The sequence below is a fragment of the Gopherus flavomarginatus genome, chromosome 8, assembly GCF_025201925.1.
Source record: "Gopherus flavomarginatus isolate rGopFla2 chromosome 8, rGopFla2.mat.asm, whole genome shotgun sequence".
NCBI lineage: Eukaryota > Metazoa > Chordata > Testudines > Testudinidae > Gopherus > Gopherus flavomarginatus.
The window spans coordinates 86,739,506-86,761,278 of NC_066624.1; the positions used below are offsets into that span (position 1 = coordinate 86,739,506).

The window sequence follows — 21,773 nt, forward strand, 5'->3', positions numbered from 1 at the left end:
TACCTTTTGACAATATTGTAGAAGCTTGTTGATATTTTATGCTGTATTTTAATGTATCTGTTATGCTTCCATCTAGCCCTCCATACTTTTAAAAACACAGAAAACAAATAATTGCAGCAGTGTAACTAGGATTTTTCTAAACGTATCAATGATGCATTGTAATATGGATGGGGGTTTGTGGTTACTAAGGCATTTAATTGTGAACTCCTCCCAGAGGGGGAAAAAATCTAAATAGTACTTAGGTTGGGCAGAGGTACAACTACAGCTTGTGCAGTGTTTGCGCACAAACATACAGTCTTGTGTCTGCCTAAGAGCTTGGAAACTTCATTTCTGTACGTCCTCCAGTCCCCAGGAAAAAAAATATAAAAATAAAATATTTACTCTTTGCTATTTTATTTAGCAAAACACTGTAGTGCGCATGCATACCCTACAATGGAATTCATCTAGGGAAGACACCTCAAAGAACTTTCCATTATGGAAGGTAGGTGGCCTTTGTTTTTACCACATCTTCTCACACAGTGAAACACAAGCACATAATTTATGTATCATCTGTATAGCAGCTAACAACATAACTCTCTTTAGTCTTCAGCGAACATTTGTATTTCCTAGTACTATCTACTTGCCTTTTGAAGCTAATTTTGAAGTACAAGATTATTTACTGGACTCTGGTATGAAATGAGTCTTGCTAATGTTATGGTTGTTCGTGAAACACTAAAACCAACTTTTGACTCCTGTGTTCAGCGTAAAACTGACTTTTCTAGCTATACAAAGGTTATGCCAGTATGATAGCTTGTAGCATTACATTTTTTTAGATACATAAACTTCAAAACAGTATATTAAACTATTCAGATGACTCTGGTTGTAGGTGCAAGCAGGGCTTGAAAAATTTGACACCCGCAATCCAGAGGACTAATCCTGCTAGCCCAGGAGTTAATGGGGGGGGTGGGGAGTTAGAGGGGAAACCTCCACCAGCCAGGTCCTTATTTGGAGGGGTGGGGTAGGGAATGCCCTGATATAGGAAGCCCAGTTCCTCTGCATTAGCTGCTGGAAGGTAGAAAGATACTGAAGTTGCTAGAGGATGCTGTCTGATCTGATTTGGGTAGTAAGTGCCTTGATTACAGACAACTATCTCCTCTCTTTCTATCCATATCCTCCTGGATGCTACAAAAGTGGTCAGAAGAATGGCCTTTGTTACTTTCTCTCAGCTTCCTGCTTGTATTTACTGGTGCTTATCTTTTCGTATGCTGCTCTATGAGATGCCATGCACACCTGAGAGAAAATAAAGGCTGAGGCTTTAGTAGATGCTTGGGCAGTTGGCTTTCCCTCTCCATTAGCGTGAAAGCAAGGCTGCTGAGAAGATCCTGATAAGGAACAGGGTTCATGCGTGTTTGTGCATGCATTTTATGTGGAGTAGTTTCAGGTCTAGAAACTGAGATGGAACTTTGTATAGTGAGGTGGTGCTCCTCACTGTCTTTATTAAGTCTTTTTTGTATTTGGTATCTGTCTTGATTATGACAGTTGAGGCATTAGGAGATTGCATGAGACCCTCAGCTTTCATTTTTCACCAATGTAAATTTCTAATGGTCATGACAGCAGACAATCCTTGACTGTGTGAAGGAAGTTCACCATTCAGTCTCAAAGCAGAAGGCTTATAAACAGAACCTCAGATGTATTTATTTATTAAACTTTTTAAGCCAGTCTCACTATATTTGTGTGGTGGGGGGTAGATGACTAATGACTTTGAGTGTTTGGAGTTGATAACATTGTAAAACTGCCAAAAAAACTTTGCTTAGAGCCTATATTCCCTAAGCCCTGGTCTACACTATGCGGTTAGGTTGAATTTAGCCACCTTAGATCTATTTAAAAATGACTGCATCCTCACAACCAACCCCATTCCGTCGACCTAAAGGGCTCTTAAAATCGACTTCTGTATGCGCCCCCAAACAAGGGGAGTAGTGCTAAAATTGACATTGCTGGGTTGAATTTGAGATAGTGCAGATGCAAATTGATGGTATTGGCCTCCAGGAGCTATCCCACAGTGCTCCATTGTGACCACTCTGGACAGCATTTTGAACCCCCCTGCACTAGCCAGGTACACAGGAAAAGCCCCAGGAACTTTTTTGAATTTCATTTCTTATTTGGTCAGCTTGGCAAACTCAGCAGCACAGGTGACCATGCAGTCCCCCCAGAATCGTAGAGCACGTAGAATGTTTCTATGCTTCCTCTATCATCTCCGTCCATGAGATTATCGCAGATTAGAAGGCAAAAAAAACACTCGCGATTGTTTTCCAAGCTCATGCAGTCCTCCCGCACTGATAGGGCACAGCTTAATGCATGGAGGCGTTCAGTGGTAGAGGCCAGGAAAGAATCAAGTGAGCATGAAGAGCAGAGGCAGGATGTAATGCTGAGGCTAATGGGGGAGCAAACTGACATGATAAAACATCTTTTGGAGCTGCTTAAAAGTCAACAAAAGCACAGACCCCCGCTGCATCCACTGTATAACCGCCTACCCTCCTCTCCAAGTTCCATAGCCTCCTCACCCAGATGTCCAAGAATGTGGTGGAGGGGAGGGCTCTGGGCACCCAGCCACTCCACTCCAGAGGATGGCCCAAGCAGCAGAAGGCTGTCATTCAAACAGTTTGCTTAATGTAGCCACGCTAAAAATCAATGTGACCTTGTCCTTCCCTCCTCCCCCACCCCACCCAGGCTACCTTGTCTGTTATCTCTATTAATTTTAAAAAAAGAGAGAGAATTGATGGTTTCAAAACAAGTTACTTTATTTCGAAGGGGGTAGGGTGGTTTGCTTACAGGGAATTAAAATCAATAACGGAGGCATGTTTGCATCGAGGAGAAACACACAATTGTCACACCGGAGCCTGGCCAGTCATGAAACTGGTTTTCAAAGCCTCTCTGATGTGCAGTGCGCCTTGCTGTGCTCTTCTAATTGCCCTAATGGCTCAAAATCAGATGCCAGGCGATTTGCTTCAACCTCCCACCCTGCCATAAACGTCCCCCCCTTACTCTCAGATATTATGGAGCACACAGCAAGCAATAATAATGGGAATGTTGGATGCGCTGAGGTCTGACCTAGTCAGCAGACAGCGCCAGCGAGCTCTTAAAAGTCCAAAGGCACATTCTAACACCATTCTGCACTTGCTCAGCCTATAGTTGAACTGTTCCTTACTACAGTCCAGGCGTCATGAGCCATGGGAGAAAGCAGTAGGCTGGGGTAGGTGAGACCGCGTGGTGCTGCCGGCTGGGAGAGCAGCCTGAGGCAGAAGCCTCTAGCTTGCATGATATTCCAGGCAGGACTGAACCTCCGTGAGACAAAAGCTAAAGAAGAGAATTACCTGGAGTCTGTGGCTTCCGTTCAGTACTCTAAGAGGAGGATGGCCATGTCTGTCCAGGTGCCCCTGATTGACCTCGCTGAGGAGGATTCCGAGGAGTCCTCTCAGAGCATAAGTACGTCTGCCAGCAGCACGCAGGAGGACCAGAACTGATCCCCCAAGCTTGTCACTGGGGAGCAGGAGAGCAGAGTTGCAGGGGAAGTGTTGGTATACCGGGATGGGAAAGATTTTGGAATTGGGGGAGGGGGGGAAGTCATGTGGGGGAAGATCAAGGGCTTCTCCTGATGGCTTGCAATCATAGTCTCCTACAGAGTCACGTCCAAATGTCAGGCAATCTCAGGAATGCACTGGGTGCAATGGCTTGGCGACGGGAAGTTCTCGGAGGTTTCATCAGACAAGCTGGTGGCTCTGATGGGTCTTAAGCAGCATTTCAGCCACTCTACGTTTAATAAGCTGGTCTCCTATTGACAAACCATACACCATGCCCTGGAGGTTGCTAGGAGCTAGGCGGGGAAGATGTTCCCAGAACCCCCAGCCAAATGGCTAAAGACTAACTTCCGCAACAACAGCAAGGAGCAGGTGGAGGAGGACCAGAAGAGAGAGCAAGTGGTTTCCGAAGTCACAAACAGGAGCTTTGAAGACTGTTGTTGTGCAGGAGAAAAAACCCAGCCACATTCCACTGCTGTTTATGGGGGGCCTTTGCCAGACTTGCAAAGATCGATTCCTGGAGCTGTTCTATATGTGTGACAAGGACAGGTGCCAGTCCTACTGCACCATCTGCTGCAAAGGCAAGGAGCTGCCGCTGTGCAGCAATGCCAGCTGCTGCAGGTGCTTCTGTGTCAAATGCTTGGAGGTCCTGGTAGGGCAAGGTACCTCGGCCAAGGCAAAAGAGCAAGAGCCCTGGAGCTGTTACATGTGTCAACCAGAGAAGTGCTATGAGGTGTTACAATAGCAACCGGACTGGAATGTACAGCTGCAGGACGACTTCACTAGCGACAAAGGATAGGAATATGATGCACCTAAAATCTAAAAAGCCCCATGCATTTCCCAGAGTCATTGCTCTTGATTGCATGGGCTACTCGGATCACAGCAGCCCTCACAGTAGACTTGCCCACAACAGCAGAAGTGACGGTGAGCTGAGCAGGCTCCATGCTTGCTGTGGTATGGCGTCTGCACAGATAACACAGGAAAAAAGGTGCAAAACGATTGTCTGCTGCTGTTTTCACGGAGGGAGGGGCGACTGATGACATGTACCCAAAACCACCCACGACGATGTTTTTGCCCCATCAGGCATTGGGCGCTTAACGCAGAATTCCAATGGGCAGTGGAGACTGCAGGAACTGTGGGATAGCTACCCACAGTGCATGCTCCATAAGTCATGCTAGCCACAATAGAGAGGATGCACTCTGCTGACTTAATGCGCTCAGTGGGGACATGCGCAATCGATTCTAAAAATCAACTTCTATAAAATCAACCTTATTTTGTAGTGCAGACATACCCTAAGTTTGTCTACACTGGACTTTTGTTGGTGTAACTTTTGTTGTTCGGGGGTGTGAAAAAAACACACCCCAAATGACAAGTTTTACCAGTGAAAATTGTTGGTGTAAACCGTGCTTTGTCGGCAGAAGAGCTCTCTCCTACCAACAAAGAGCAGCTCCACTGCACGCCTTTTAGTGGCATGGCTGTAGCGGCACAGCTGTGTCACTAAAAGGCACATAGTGTAGACATAGCCTAAGAATAACTTGAGTGAGGGGAGGAGTGTGGGATTATATTTCTCCCTGTAAATTGACATTAGAAAAATAAGCCAACTCCAGTTACCTTTTTTAAAAATTCTTCTTGTCTGTAATGTGATTCACTTCTGGCTTGTTGTGCTTTAACAGCATCACAGATGGCTGTTAGAATAGCTGTAAGTCCTAGCCTCTAAGGGATTCTCAGCTCAATGAGGCAAGGGATAGCTCAGTGGTTTTGAGCATTGGCCTGCTAAACCCAGGATTGTGAGTTCAGTCCTTGAAGGGGCCACTTATGGAGCTGGGGCAAAATCAGTACTTGGTCCTGCTGGTGAAGGCAAGGGGTTGGACTCAATGACCTTTCAGGGTCTCTTCCAGTATGTGAGGATAGGTATCTCCATACATTTGTTGTTTTTCCTTTTTTTCTAGTAACTGACTAAAAATGAGAGGGAACTAAATGTGTAGAAGTGCCTGTCTTGCTGTGGCTTTTTAGAGGGAAGAATGGAGTCCTAGCTAATTACTCGAACTGGAAGCCTTGACATTTTGAAGGGTGGCTCAACAAGGGAGAGTGGAAATATAGGGAAGGAGGTTGTGGGTTGTCAGATGGTCGTAAAGCATTGGGGGGGGGGGGGCAGTCTTGATTCTGTTAAGTCCAGTGAGAATTTTCATATTGGATTCAGTAAGAGTTGGATCAAGTGTCTTTAGTTGTAAAGAATCTACCTGTCTTTCAAAATAAATCTTTTATTTACAGTTTAGAGACTTGATATATTTTTATCAGAATTCTGTTAGCCTCTAAGACAGCTTTATAACTTTTTTTAAATATTGCTATGCTTGAACCATTACACTCGGTGCTAGAGTCCTATCTAAAATTTGTGTTCTGTAATCTTCTAACCCTGACATTCTTCTGTCCTGCACATTCCCCTCTAAAATACTCTGCTAATCGGATTTGTCACTTCTAAACACTTTAAGCAATGAAATGACATTTAACTGTGTTGCTCAAGTGAGTTCAGTGTACTTCAGGTACCTTCATTCACAGAATCTTCTAACCAGAATGTTGATGTAATTAAAAAAGCAGGCAGATCTAGTCATTCTAAATGGTAGACTGCCCAGAGAGAGTCTCCAAAATTAATATATTAAAAACTGATAGAAGTCAATATGATGACAGAAAAGGTGGTGCTCTAGTCATCTTTGTCACTTATACTCAGTTCACGTTTGGGGCATTTCTTCTCAGCCATAACATTTAACAGCTTAATCATTTCTAAATGAAAACTGAGGTTTTCATTTCAAGATTGTTGCTTCAGAGATGTGCTGCTGTACTTTACTGCACAGCATACTGGTTCAGTCATAGTCCTGGCTGTTAAGGTTAAATTCTAATTTCAAGGGTCCTAATTCTGCAAATAACTACACAGGCAGACCCTGCACTCTGATAGTTAAAACTGTTTTTAACTGAAACAGATTATTGCTACAGGACCATTTAAACTTCAAATCCAAAATGAAAATTTCATTCTTACTGTTTAGAATTAACATTTAATATTATGTTCAAAATGCATATAATCATACCATAAACTGTTTCCTCTGCAAAACCAAAACACACACGCCAAAAATAAAATAAAATAAACTGTTTACTCTCTGCTTCTACTTTCCTTCCCCCTACCCCCCCCCCAAAACCCACCTTTTTTTAAATAAATTCATTGGTTATGAATGGTTTTCTTCTCAAGAAGTTGCACTTTGGATGTATACTAGTTGATTATTTGAGATTAAGGATGACACTTGAAGGGCTGTCTTTTTTTTTAATTGATTTTTGTGGAAGGCTAACATGTTAGCCTATCTTAGCTAGTTACAGAATAAGGATATATCTGAATCGTAATGCTAGAAGAAAAAGGAAGCTAGCTTTGGTGACCATTTTGAGGAAGGACATCTACAGTACCCATGTAACTCAGGGAAGCTTGAAAGTTAGCAAGACACTGAAACAGTTTTGTTGTTAAATTCATATTAAAATGGATTGTTTTTTAATTAGACGGTCTGAAAGCATAAATATTGTCATCTTAAAAGTCTGCAAAACTCTATTCCTAAAATACGTTGAGGCATTTTGCCATCTTGTGCTGATAGTCTGAAACCTGATTTGCTAAAACACTCTGCATTAGCACTCAGCATTGGAGAAACATGTCCTACACCAGTAAACACCTAAATAGGACTTAATTTAATGGCCTACAGTAGGATTCTAACCTTATTGGATGGCGCATCCAGAGTTTCCTGGGAGCAAATGAATACAGCTGTGGGATTCCAGAATTTTGAGTATCTTTTTTTATGCTCTCATTGATTACTGGCGCACTACTGCAAAGCCATAAGAAGGCTCCTGATTATATAGCTCCTCTGCTGGCAGCTAATTAGTAAATAAATGCTGAGGACAAATACTACTATAGGGTGGTTGTTCGTGTGTCTGTCTGTCTGTCTATCTGTCCGTCTCTCAAAACATTTCATATTGGCGTATGATGTATTACCAAATATGCAAACTTGCTACAATACATAACCTTTTTGTTTCCATAAGTGAGATTGTGGATAATGAGAAGGAAATTAAACAGTAACTGAACTAGATTAAGGTATGTAATGGCTGTTGATTTTAGGTGTCCATAGACATGGATCATGGGGTTATGTTTTATACAGTAAAAACTTTATCTAGCGTATTGGGGGTTTGCTGGTAAAGGAAAAATTCCAGTTAAATAAGAGGGGGAGGGAGTTTGGGCATGGGAGGGTATGTGGGGCACAGACTCTGGGAAGGAGTTTGGGTGCAGGAGGGGCAAGGGGTTGGGCGTGGGAGGGGTTTAGAGGTGCCGGATCCAGGAGGCACTCGCCTCGGGCAGCTCCCTGCATGCAGCAACCTGTCCCTGCCATTCCCAGGCGGAGGTGCGACTAGGCGACTCTGCACACTGCTCCTGCCCCACCCCAAGCGCTGACTCCACAGCTCCCATTGGCCGGAAACCGCGGCCAATGGGAGCTGTGAGGGCAGCACCTGCAGGTGGAGGCAGCATGCAGAGCAGCCTAGCCACGCTGCCCCCTAGGAACATCAGGGACAGGCCACTACTTGCGGGGAACTGCCCGAGGTGAGCACTGTCCAGATCTGGCACTCCAAATCCCCTCCCAAGCCCTTGCCCACACCCTGTCCCTCACGCCAAACCCCTTGTGGCAATTCCTCCACCTAGAAGCAGCAGGGACATATTACCGCTTCCAGGGAGCCACACAGAGCCAGATAGGGAGCCTGCCAGCCCCGTGCCACCTGGACTATAAACTGGACTTTCTACAAAGATTAGAAATGCCAGTTTATGGATCTTTTGGGTTGGTATAGGGCCAGTTAACATAGCCATTACTGTAGTTGGTAAACTGAAGAAACTTGAATGGGGAGTGGCAATATATATTTTCAGAGCTCTAATTTTCCCAGGCAGTTAAGGAGAACTTTCACAGAGGTTGTAATGTGTTATGGAATTCTTAAAGCCTCCTAAGAGTTAGTCTCTCAGCAAAGGCACATATGTTAAAGACTGACCTTTAACAACCTATTTCTTGCAAGATTTGTATGTACAAATGGGTTCAATGTTTAGTCAAGTAAGAGGAATCTAATATCCACTGAACTTTATTTTTTTTTTTACAGTGCGTCTGGTGCAAGTGTTGTAGCCATTGACAACAAAATAGAACAGGCAATGGTAAGTAGAAAACAAAGATTCCTATTTCTAATAGGACAAGCAGTTAATCAATTAGATGAAATCTTTCAAGCTATGTTCCTTTTTATTCAAACATGCTGTCTTCAGGATAATGCAGATTCCTAGAATAAAACTGAGTATCATTAGCCAGAATTGCTGATATAATGTCTGTTCCCCTCCCCTCAATTAGTTCTGATTCTTCCATTCCATCATATGAAGAGTGGATTTTCCTAGATTATGGAATGGCAACAGATCAGGATTAGTTTTATGTTAGATCCAAAGAGCTTCCTACCCATGGGGTTGGTACAGAGTTTTTTTTTTTTAAACATTTTGAAAGGATTTAACATAAAAACTTGGAATACATGTAAAACACTGAATATATAGCACACTTTTTTTAAAAAAAAAATTTCTTTGGTTACTTAATATTTAATTAAAATTAAAATCCAACTCTGCCACCTCCTCCCAGTCTGAGGTTTTTTTCTGGTTCTTGTATGCTGCGCTGCAGGATCCCATCATCCACTCTCAGAACACCATTTTTTCAGTTATTTTCTAATCACATTGTCCCCCTTGTACATATTCCTAGAAATAAGGCCAGTTGTCTCATCACTGAACTACTTGGCTCCCCAGTACATGCCATCCTGCAAAACTAAATGCATGTGTATTTATTGTATTCATGTTCAGACTTAAGTTAAAACAATCTACAAGATGCTAGTTGCAAAAAGCTATATTCTCTGCAGTTAATGTATGCCTCTCATGAGGCCAAAACCTAGAACACAGGCTGCTACCTGTTTTTATTATGAAGTGTTTTTTTCAGCATTAAAATACATATGATGTAACTGGAAAGCCATTCAAAAAGCTCCATTTTTATATTCAGATTTCTGTAAAACTTTCGTAATTCCTGTGGAGTAGAAAAGATCTTAGTTTTAATGCAAATGGAAGTGCCTATGCCTACTCCATTGTGCAGTAGAAGCCAGTTAGCATGCAGTGTTTTAGGGCCTTTCAGATTGGAAACATTTTGCAGCAACTTCCTGAGGTGCTAGATTATTTGCTCTTAAATATTAACTTGTTCATGTGATTTTTTTTTATTAAGTGATAAATAGTTGTCTAGTGTTACTGGAGACCAGATTTACTTTAATGGAATAAGTGAAATAATACTAACATTTTAAGACCGAGCAGGATGGAGTTGTATTATAAACTCTGCTGTTTTCAGTTTGTGTAACTACTGACTTACTGTTCACAGGATCTGGTGAAAAGCCATTTGATGTACGCAGTCAGAGAAGAAGTGGAAGTCCTGAAGGAACAAATAAAAGAATTAATCGAAAGAAACTCTTTACTTGAACGAGAAAATGCACTGTTAAAATCTCTCTCAAACAACGATCAGTTATCCCAGCTCTCAACTCAGCAGGCCAATCCTAGTAGCACTTCACAACTGCAAACAGTGATAGCACAGCCTCCTCAGCCAACGCAACCTCCACAGCAGCCGAATGTTTCCTCAGCGTAAAGCTTTTCTTTCCTCATTAAGAAAAAACTGAAAGCAATCTGTCCTTGTGTGCCACTGGTGTTCTTTCCACTTTATATGAAAGCAAGTAGCCATGCTTCAGTTGTGTGTTTTGGCCTTTTCAGTATTAGACAATCATTCTACAAGAGCTTTCCCTCACTTTGAGATGTCATACAGCGCAGTTGGTGTCCAGTTATGTCATCAGTGCACAAGGGAAATGGTAGAAGGAGTTAATGCAAACCATATGCATTTATTTGGTGCGCATGAGTGGGGTTTTTTAAGAGCTTTGATGGCTCTCCAAGGTTTCCATTACCCATGGATTACTTTGAGCCTTGCTATCTCATGTAAGAAGTAACAATTCATCTTAAGAGCCACTGTTCTTTCAGTATAAGTAACATTTGCCTATATTAGTTTCATTTATTTGTTTTATTTATTACAGGGCTGCTATTTTCATAATGTACATGAACAATGTCACAGAACTTTTTTTTTAATTTTTTAAATAAATGTAAGTATCAGTAAAAATTGATAGACGGGATTGCGTTTAATAGATAAAATGTTTAGGCAATAATTGAACAAAAGAATCCTGGCATATTTCTAACACTAATGGCAATTTACTTTTGGTATTTATTGACGGTAGTCAAGACCCAGCTTGAATGTACATTTTTGTATAGAGTGTAAGTATGAAGACCATAGTGCATCTGTACAGGTAGTCACCAGTTATTGTGATTATAATAAATAATTGATGGGCTATTTTGATGAAGAAAACTTTGCTCATTTCTGTTTCTACTTTCTAATAGAGAGAAATTGCCATGATTCCTCTGCTTTTTGACATTTCGTATGATTTTTTTTTTTTTGGGGTGGGAATAAAAAGCTGTGAAATTGTTCAACCTACTTTGTAACCAAAGAAGCAAAGCTGTGTAATTGAGATTCTTTTTATTTTATAATGCACATTCTTTATGTATTTTTATTTAGTGTTTTTCTCATTCACAATTTTCTTTGCTGTCTAGCATGATCTGCATGACCTATAATCTTTGAACCACTTTCGTACCTCATGTTTTTATCCAGCACTCTTATTGTAATATGTAATAGTCTGTGAACAATGTCAAATAAAAGAACGAACAGCTGGTGTTGGTGGAGCTGCGCTAGTGTACTATGCACTAGTTTAAAAAAATGAAGTGAGCCATCTTTTGTTCATTTAAAATGGTGTTTTGAATTTCGTATGAGAACGTTTTGTTACATTGCAGATTTTAATGTATTTAATAAATGCAACATGCAGATTAAGTGCAGTGTATATTGAGTATTTAAATTAAAAAAATGTACATTTCATAAATAGTTTCAAGAGAGACCATCCTTTGTGTATACGAACACATAGTATCAGAAATTGATGTATAAATATATATTTTAACACATTTTCTGAAATTAAACTAGTTTTGTTGAACTATTTGACTCTAGATGTGTTCAAAATGTAATCTTAGATTGAATAATGTTTTTCTTAACATAATTGAAGTTATGCCTTGTTAGTGATCAATAACTAGTAGTAGACTTAGATGCTATTCTTACTATTTAAGTTAAAATAGTAACTTAATATTTGCCCTAAAACTTGATTAACACAGTTACAGTTAACAGTGTGTTGTATCCTTCCAGAAGGTTGAGTGCACCTATAATTAATACACATTTAAATAAGGAAATAGTTATGGTACATGCCAGCCCTGCCTCACAATCTTAATTCGGCCCTCTTTGAGTGATGCCTCCTTCTGACATCCTAGCACTCTGTCCTTTCAGATGGTGTGGGTTTTTTTTGAGAGAGAGAGAGAGAGGGGTAAGGGGCAGCTGTATCTGAGGAACACCTTGACCAAAATGACCCCAGCTTATATCATTAACTCTACCCCAGCCCATATGTGGCACAGCAATGTTACAATGAGGTGGTAGTGCCACCATGATTGAAGTTACACCAGGATTTCCATTTTATCAGGGATAAGAGTGTTCTTAATTTATATTTTCAGTGCTTGATTCTCTTCTGTAACAGTTTCGGGGAGGAATACACTGAGGTTTGCATCTTTTAAAAAGGACCATCTGACTAATAATTTTCTATTGTGTGACACTTCATTTGGACTCCCTTTTCGTAGAAGCTTTAGCACTCTGAGAGGTGAAACAACTAAGTGTACATGGGATGAATTGTAGAAAGTGGTTTTTCATGACAAACAAGTTACTGTATACTAGCACAATATACACCTCTACCTCGATATAACGCTGCCCTTGGGAGTCAAAAAATCTTACCATGTTATAGGTGAAACCGTGTTAAATCGAACTTGATTTGATCTGCCAGAGCATTCAGCCACACACCCCCATAACACTGCTTTACCACGTTATATCCAAATTTGTGTTATATCAGGTGGTATTATAACAGGATAGAGGTGTATAGTCAATGTGGGCCTTAAGCCAGTCTTTAGAATAGGACTCTCTGTGATGAGTGTATTTTGATGCTCAGCAACCCTTTTTGATCATGCTGCTAGTGAGAGTTGCAGCAGTTGGCCTTTCTTTTATTGTGCTCATTAAGGAAAAAGGTGACCATGCCATGTGATTAAAACTAAACACATTGCATGCTGCTTACTTGGAGTCTTTCATATTCCCTCTATTTAATACTTTCCTTGACAGTACTTCATTAAAATAAAATCTGAATATGCATGTGAATTTTAGAGCACTTTGAAATGTCAACTGTTAAACCAGAAGCTTCCCTGAGGACAAAACTTTCAGGAGCCCATGAGAATGCCCACATAGAGCAACTAATATGCACAACATACATTTCTTCAGTTGCCAAGGGCAGGGAGGGACTCCTAATTCACAGTATTTAGGTGCAATTCAGATTCAATAACCACTTGTTTTAAGCTACCCACTTGGGCTGCCTGAAAATTTTCTGGCTAGAAAGAGACCTGATCCTTCTGCACATGTGCCCATGCCTTTCTCTTTGGCTTAACAAGGTGGGTGAGGTAATACCTTTAACCAACAGAAGTCGGCTCAATAAGAGACATGCTTTTGAAACACACACAAAAGGCTTATGCTGTATGGTAGATCCACCTCGAATAACATTTTTAATGGTTCCCCAAATTGCTGTAGGTGCCAGACACTGGCTGAGACCAATCCCAAGTGGGAGATATGTATGACTTGGCTCCTCATAGTTTGAGCCCCAGGTGTGTGCATAAAATAGCCATAAAATGTTATGAAACTTTTCTGTTTGAATATGGGAGCCCCCTCCAAGTGTCCTTACATTTTGAGCACTACCCCACCTTGATCCCCTTGAGATACAGCAATTTTCAACACAATTCAAGTGAACTCATGGTTTTTAGGGCACTTACACTCTTTCACACTAGTAAGAAATTCATTTCTTAACCTTAAATATATATTGGTGCTACTGTAATGCTGACAGATTCTGGTCATCATTGGCCAGGATCAAACCTCAGACTTCTGGAGCTTAATGCACGAGCTGCTACTATTGCATGAGCTAAAAGACACATCTGTCTTAACCAAAGCTGTAGCAGGCTCATCATTCTCTTGCTGGCCTAGCCACCACTATAGGGGACAAAGTGCTGCACCAAACAGGCCTGGGTTACGCTACCACCATACACAAACATTGATTTATTTTTTTATTATTTTTACCCAGAGTAACAACTTTGTTCATTTTCTAATCCAAACTGAGATTCTGTGGCCTGCATCGTGCAGGAGGTCAGACTAGATGATCATAATGGTCCCTTCTGACCTTAAAGTCTATGAGTCTATAATGTGATGACAGTCTTCTCTGTGAAGTGTAATTATATTCTGATAGGGTAAGGGAACACTTCCTGTCCATATATTCAATCTTTCCATTTCCATTTGAGTGACTGGATTGAGCTTTTTAAAGTTTATTGAATGGATGCCCTTACTACTTCTACATATTGATTTGTATATGAAAGCAATTCTGAGAAGGGAGAATAAGTCAGGTCCTGCAGCCTTCAGGGGATGGGGTTTTTTTCTGGAGATTTTTTTTTTAATGCTCTCAATGTTGTATTTGGCCTCTTCACCAACATCAGCACTTCCTTGAGCTAGCAGGAACCCAGGAAGTTAGTGAAACAGGAAGACAAAGTAGTCATAATTTTCCAAATTTCTGCTGCTTCCTTGAGGAGGCATTAAGCTATGTGGTCACAAACATGGTCCTCTGCTGGTGCTGAAGACAGTCATGGGGGATAGAAGGAAACAGACAACGAGAGAGAATAGGCATGAAACTCTCCCAAGGATGATACCTCAACCTGAAAAATCCACAGATGATTTTTGAAGATGATTTGATTGGGGGCCTTTTTAAAATAAAGTGAGCTCTACTGGTGGATTAACATCTTGTCACTGTCAGGTTGTATCTGGGGCTGTTATTCTTTATGTATTCACTATCAACCAGCTCCCCACTGTTCTAAAGCCTCTTTGTTTTATATGCAAAAGCACCGGTTAAGTCAATCAACTACTGCAGACTGTGTCACATTATGGTGTAAAACAAAGAAAACAAAACCCCTAGAACATCAGGAGTCTGGCTGGCACTGTAAATACGCACAGGACATGTCGCACTGCCAGCTGCTCCCTGCTAGTGGCTAGGTCAGCCAATTTGTTTTTTGACACTGTGTTCAAGAAAAGGGCCAACGCATGGCAGAAAGCAGAAGGCTGAACTTTGAGATGAGACTAGAAAAGCATGGGAGTTGTAAATGGAACCTTTATGTTCTGGTCTTTTTTTTTTTGTCAGCTGAAGTCTTCCAATTATTCTTTTATACAAATAAAATTCTTCCATACCAGTGTGTTTTTTCCAAGAAAAAAAGACTGCTTAAAAGAGAAACATCTTGACTATACAGATGTATATGCTTTGGGGTTGGATTTAAATTATATGAGAAAATAAATAGCAAAATATATTGATGGTGAGTATTGAATCTCAGTGCTATACAAAATGTTTGGACATTAGCGAATAAGGAAAAAAAGATCCTCAAGTAGCTGTCCTTGTCTTTTGTTCTGGTCAATGTGCTGAAGAACACTTCTAGTACAACTAAAAATTTTCAAAACCTTCCATGGTCTGAAATTGTGCTAATCCTTGAGTCTAGCAAAAAACAAGCAAACAGTTCTCTGAATTTTACTTTGAGCAGGTTTTATTTGCATGTGTCAAATATTTCATCTAAATAGCAAGACATCTGGATCACCAAGTAGGTACAAGCCATGGAGATTGTAAAATCCCAGTGTACATTGCTCCAACTTGGCCCAAGCAAAGCTACCTCGATCAAAATGAAATATTGTGTATTGAGGGCAGTAGTCTTCAAAATACAGATTTGGATGAAAGTGAACTTGCTTTAGCTCAATCTGGTGTAGTAGGTGGTTGGCAGATGCTGGCTACTGTTTTGACTGAGAGGGTGTACTCACCTTTTTCCAGTGAAGCTAGCAGTTCATGGATGTCACGGTATAGCTGCCCTATATCCTCTTCTGGCCAAGTGTGTCACTGTAGGTGCTTCCTGCCTCCATTTGGGTGGTCCCTGTCTTTGAAAACATGCCTTCCAGGTCCCTTGCTCTGGTGAGCTCTCCTGGGACCTTATTTCTGGAGTTTCCTGTCTCTATGAACCACCTTGCTGTGCCAGGCTCATTAGCTAATCAGAAGCTAACTAGCCAGCAAGGGATTTAATTACTTCCAAACGGGTCTGAGTTGGCTTGTTCTCCCTTAAAGGAGCACAGCACAGGTAGTCTGCTGCCTGACTCCCCTGAAAGGGCCAGCCCCCAGGACAATGTGTTTTGGGGGATTCCTGATTGGTCTTGGAGACTCAGTTGGGTCAGTAGCCAAAAGTGCCTATATCCATTGGTTCTTGGCATAATAGTGACCATATCTCTGGGATCCAGAACTCCCTGCAGTTATTTCTGTATCTGAGGCCTCCAGGTTGGATTACTCTAATACATTCAACACTTGAAGACAGCTTGGAAGATTCAGCTGCTGTGGGTAGAGATGGCGCCATCTTAGTAGATTTAGTCACAGAGAGCAGGCCCTCTTAGAGGGCCAGAGAGGCCCAGGCCACTTCCAGCTTTTGAGGCCCATAGCCATAATAAAAATTAAAAAATGACAACACATGAAAACAAAATGAGGCACTAAAATGTAACAATTCTCTACTTTTCAACACACACTTGATCCAGCACCTGCCACTAGTAGTGGTTTGTTTTATAATCAGCTGATCTGAGAGGACACATTCATCACAGTCTAACCCCTTGTGCCATCAGGACTGATATATTTTTATTAATGTTTATGAACATTTTTAACTCTTTAATATGACAAAATCTATATCAGTTAACAAAAAAAATTATGTCTTTTACCAAATCACATCTCTTATTTGCTTAAATTTGCAGCTCTAAGCTGAGAGTGTGTGTGTCATATTTTGGTCCAATAGGGATATGCATAAAAACAAGTTGTGAAACTTATCAAATGCCAACAAATTAACAAGTGTCTAAATTTGAGGCCCCTTTTGAGCTTGAGGCCCAGGCCAAATGGCCCTCCTGCCCCATCGATTGGCCCTGTCAGGGAGCACGTTACACTAGTGGCTCCATAGAATATGTGACTTTCATTTGTTTCAGGGTGCAATGTAAGGCATTCATACAGGGCCGCCCGGGGGGGGGGGGGCAAGAGGGGCAATTTGCCCCAGGCCCCGGGCTCCGCAGGGGCCCCCACGAGAGTTTTTTGGGGGCCCTGGAGCGTGGTCCTTCACTTGCTCCAGGGGGCCCGGAAAACTCTTGCGGGGCCGGGTCCCAGAGCTTCTTCCGCTCCCGGTCTTTGCCGGCGGGGGGGACCTTCAGCTCCGGGGGAAAGGACCTCCCGCCAGCGAATTACCGCCGAAGGGGGATCTGCCAACGAAGTGCAACCCAGTCTTTGTAGGTAATTCAGCGGCAGGGGCCCCTTCCGTTCTGGGACCCACCGCCGAAGTGCCCCGAAGACCCGCGGCAGAGGTCCCCCGCCACCGAATTACCGCCGAAGAGCGGGCTGCACTTCGGCGGTGGGTCCCGCTTCGGCGGTAATTCGCCAGCGGAGGGCCCCCGCCACAGGTCTTCGGGGCACTTCAGCGGTGGGTCCCTGAACGGAAGGGCCCCCCGCCGCCGAACAGGGCCGACTCTAGACATTTCACCACGCGGGCGGCGCCCTGCCGCTTGCCGGTCCTGCGGCTCCAATGGACTTCCCACAGGCATGCCTGCGGATGCTCCACCGGAGCTGCGGGACCAGTGGACCCTCCGCAGGCACGCCTGTGGGAGGTCCACCGGAGCCGCCTGCCGCCGACGGCCCCAGACCCCCGGAATCCTCTGGGCGGCCCTGCATTCATACTGATCTTTGAAGTCCTGTGTGATTTGGGTCCTAGCTACCTGAGCTCTCTTTAAGTCAGTACTGTGTCAGTGCAGGTCCACTGATACGCTCTAGCTCATAGTCCTAAGATTTGAATGTCTGGGCATCTTGAATGGAAGGCTTTGGACTGTAGAACTCATTTCCCACTAGTCCAACTAAGCCCAAATTTGTCAGCCGTCCAGGGATAGTGCAGAGCTCATCTATTTTTGTTTGTTTGTTTTGTTTTTGTTTAGGACTATAGGGCAATGTAGTTGTACTCTGACCCACTGTATGAGGAGTCTACTTTCTAGTTAATATTTGCTATACTAATTTTGTACTAAACAAATTAAAATGGTAAGGTGTGGATCTTTTCTGAAAATTTGTTATAAAAATGGCATTATGGAAGCCTATATTTATTGTATTTCAGTAGCTTTGAGTAGTTTTCTAATAAAAACATAGGGCATTTTGTATTTTGTCCCGTAATTGCCAGCCCTGCAATTGGGATTTGAAAGTCAAATAGGGAACTGTCTGGTTCAGGCATCATCACCTGTAAGAAAGATTCTATATGCCAAAGTCAATGGAGTTGCACAGGTGTCACTGAGGGCAGCATTTGGCCCTGCAATTGGAACTTTGTTAACAATTTTGTTGATGATGCAAGAGCTGGATTAGCTTCTGTTTCTCTGTCTCAGCTATATTGATTCTGCTGGGCTAACAGGAGTAGAAAGCTGTGAAAACTTGTTAGTCATTAAAGCCATCAGACCTGACCTTGAAAACACACACAGGAAGCAGATCTGTTCAATAAGAAAGCACCATTTTTGCACAGTTGCTTCTCTGTTTAGAACTGTTATTTAAAATAATGTTAATTTTGTCAGCTTCTCAGTTGTGTTTTTTATGCAGGAGGATTGGGAGGATTCCTTATCCTTGGATAACAAGAAGGCTTTGAAGAGTTTTCTGGTCTGTAATTCCTCCTTTTGGCCATCAGCCCAGCCATTTTTGTTGGCAGACCAATGAGTTTAGCCTGAGTGTTTCAAAAAGTGATTACTCAGAAAATAATGTTCCAGCTAACGTCCTTGAAGCAAGAGAGACTAGATAGTTCAGGCAAATGCTACTAGGAAAGGGAACCTTACAACACTGGGTCATCTGGCCTAGGTTAGGAGTGACTAAATGCTGTTACTAGTAGTTAGCATTTCATTGACGAATACGAACTTATTCTGGTGGATTTAGTCCAACATTAGAAAACTGACAATAACTGGCAAGCTTCTTGGCAGTGTCAGCTGAAAAACCATAGATTTAATGGTCTGGACACGAGACTATCCTAATCAGTTATAGAGTTGCCAACTTTCTAATCACACAAAACCAAACACCCCTGCCCCGCCCCTTCTCTGAGGCCCTACCCCCGCTCACTCCATCCCCTCTCCCTCCCTCACTTTCACTGGGCTGAGGCAAATGGTTGGGATGTGGGAGGGGGCTGTGGGGGGATAAGGACTCTGGCTGGGCATGAGGGCTCCGGGGTAGGGCAGGGGATGAGGGGGGTGGGGTTTGAGAGAGGGCTCTGGGCTGGGGCTAAGGAGTTCAGAGTGCATGAGGGTGTGTGGGCGCCAGCTGAGGGTGTGGGCTCAGGGGTGGGGCTGAGAATGAGGGGTATGTGGTGCAGGATGGAGCTCTAGGCTGGGGCAGAGGGTTGAGGTGCAGGGGGGACATGACGGCCCCAGCTGGGGGTGCGGGCTCTGGGATGGGGCCGGGGATTAAGGGTTTGGAGTGAAAGAGAGGAGTTCAGAATGCAGGAAGCGGTGTGGGCTCCAACTGAGGGTATTGGTTCTGGGGTGGGGCTGGGGATGAGGGATTTTGGGTGAAGGAGGGGCCTCCAGGCTGGGGGTTAGGGTGTGGGGGGGGGTCTGGGAGTGAGGGTTTGAGGTGAAAGAGGGGGCTTAGGGCTGGGGCAGGGTGTTACGGGGGTGTGGGCTCTGTGAGGGCTCTGTGAGGGAGTTTGGGTGCAAGAGGGGACTCCGGGCAGGGCAAGGGGTTGGGATGCGGGAGGGGGTTTGGGGTCCCAGCAGTGCTTACTGCGGCTCCCAGGAGGTGGCTGCCAGGTCCCTGCAGCCCCTAGGTGCATGGGCAGCCAGGGAGGCTCCGCATGCTGCTCTCATGGCTGCAGGTGCCGCCCCCACAGCTCCCATTGGTCGCAGTTCTCGGCCAATGGGAGCTGTGGAACCAGCACCAGGGGCGGGCGCAGTGCACGGAGCCTCCCTGGCCACCAGTGCACCTACGGGCCACATGGATCTGGCAGCTGCTTCAGGGAGCCGTGTGGAGCTAGGGCAGGCAGAGAGCCTGCCTTAGCGCCAGGCCCCTGCTGCGCCACCAACCGCACTTTTAATGGCCCAGTCGGCAGTGCTGACTGGAGCCGCCAGGGTCCCTTTTCGACCGGGTGTTCCAATTGAAAACCAGATGTGTGGCAAGCCTAATCAGTGAGTGCTTTGATTTAATTATCCACAAGATTCCTCTGCTTCTTGGATACTATTCATAAATATGAGCATGTTTATGTGTATATCACCCTAACTTTTCACAACCAGGAAATGTATATTTTTGTGGTTTGTCTCATCTCACACACACATATTTGTGGGTAATGCAGAAACTGAGGTATCTAGTGCCCATTTCAAATAAGGTGTTCCGTGATTGTTATTTTCAAAGAGGATACATAATTGAAGCACTGAAACAGAAAGAATACATCAGATAACACAGAGCAAAGTTAGACATGCACAAATGCATACATGCACATACAGAACTAAATTTTGTGAAGTCACTTGATATATGTCTGAAAATCTGTTTACACACACACACACCACACACACACACACACACACACACACACACACACACACACACAGAGGCACCTAAATAGCCATGTGCATGTCACAATGACATATTAGGTATTTGTTCACATCTGCCTAGCAAACACAAATGTGTGCAGGAAATTTTATTAGTCATAAATTGATAGATCTGAAGGCCAGAAGAGCCCATTGTGAACATCTAGTCTGATCTCCTGCATAATACAGGCTATAGGACTTCCCTGTATTAATTTCTGCTTCAAGTTCAATAGTTGGGCTTAAACTAGAGAATAGCTTGTAGAAAAACATCCAATCTTGATTTTAAAATATCTAGTGATGGAGAATCCACTCTTGGTAGATTGTTCTAATATCCTTTTTTCACCTAATTTCTAGTCTCAATTTGTCCAACTTCATCTTCTGGATCTTGTTATATCTTTGCCTGCTATATTGAAAATCCCTGTATTATCAAATTTTGGTTCTCCATTGAGGTACTTATAATCTGTGATCAAGTCACCCCTTAAGCTTCTTTTTGATAACTAAATAGTTTGGTTCCAGAGGGGTAGCCATGTTAGTCTGTATCAGCAAAAAGAATGAGTACTTGTGGCACCTTAGAGACTAACAGAGCCATCTCCAATTTTTAACATTCTTCTTGAAGGTGAACAGGAATTAATGGTTCCGACACTTTTGGGAGCAATTTAATCATTTATCCCAGAGGTGGTTACCCTATCTTCACCATCTCTGCCTGTTGGCCATCTAGATACAACTTGAAGAGGATCAGGAACCTTAACATCTTGCAACCCTTGGGTCCCAGGTGAGTGGCCCTCCTGATCAATAAGTCTATTGTGAATCCCGCTACACAGCCAGGCACACTCCTGCTTCTAGTGCCCCCAACACAAACAGGGCCGAGAAGTTCTAGATTGTTCCATCTAAAGGAGCAGAGTTTCTATTCTCTCACCTACCACCCAGCTCTCTGGTGGATCAAGCAGCCACTGAATTACTCCAGTCTTTAGTACCCCAAAACTACACCCTCAGACCCGGGTGCCTAACAGCTCAACCTCCTGTGGAAGAAGGTCTTCCTCCGCGTCTGTTTACTGATGCCACATGATCCTGCCCTTCAGTTTTTTGAAGGTTACTTTGCCACCACTGGAGGGCTTTAACAATAGACAAATGGGGACTGAAAATTATTCCTTATATCTATCTGATTAAGTTTCTGTCAATCCCTACTCACAAACCCCCTTCTCACTTCCTTTTCAGGGCCCAATCTAACAGGGAAGTTCTGCATCAAAAAGTGGATTTCCTTCACCACAGAGCCATAGAAAGAGTTCCACAATGGCAC

General features: G+C 43.1%; 1 protein-coding gene across 1 annotated transcript in view; it reads left to right on the plus strand.

Moving 5' to 3' along the window:
- Positions 1-11,545, plus strand: part of TSC22D2 (TSC22 domain family member 2) — a 43,334-nt gene extending 31,789 nt beyond the window's left edge. The window contains exons 2-3 of the mRNA XM_050965905.1: positions 8,718-8,769; positions 10,007-11,545. Coding sequence (XP_050821862.1) covers positions 8,718-8,769; positions 10,007-10,267 — 313 coding nt within the window. The 3' untranslated portion in view covers positions 10,268-11,545. The remainder of the gene's footprint in view (positions 1-8,717; positions 8,770-10,006) is intronic.
- The last annotated feature ends 10,228 nt before the right edge of the window (positions 11,546-21,773 follow it).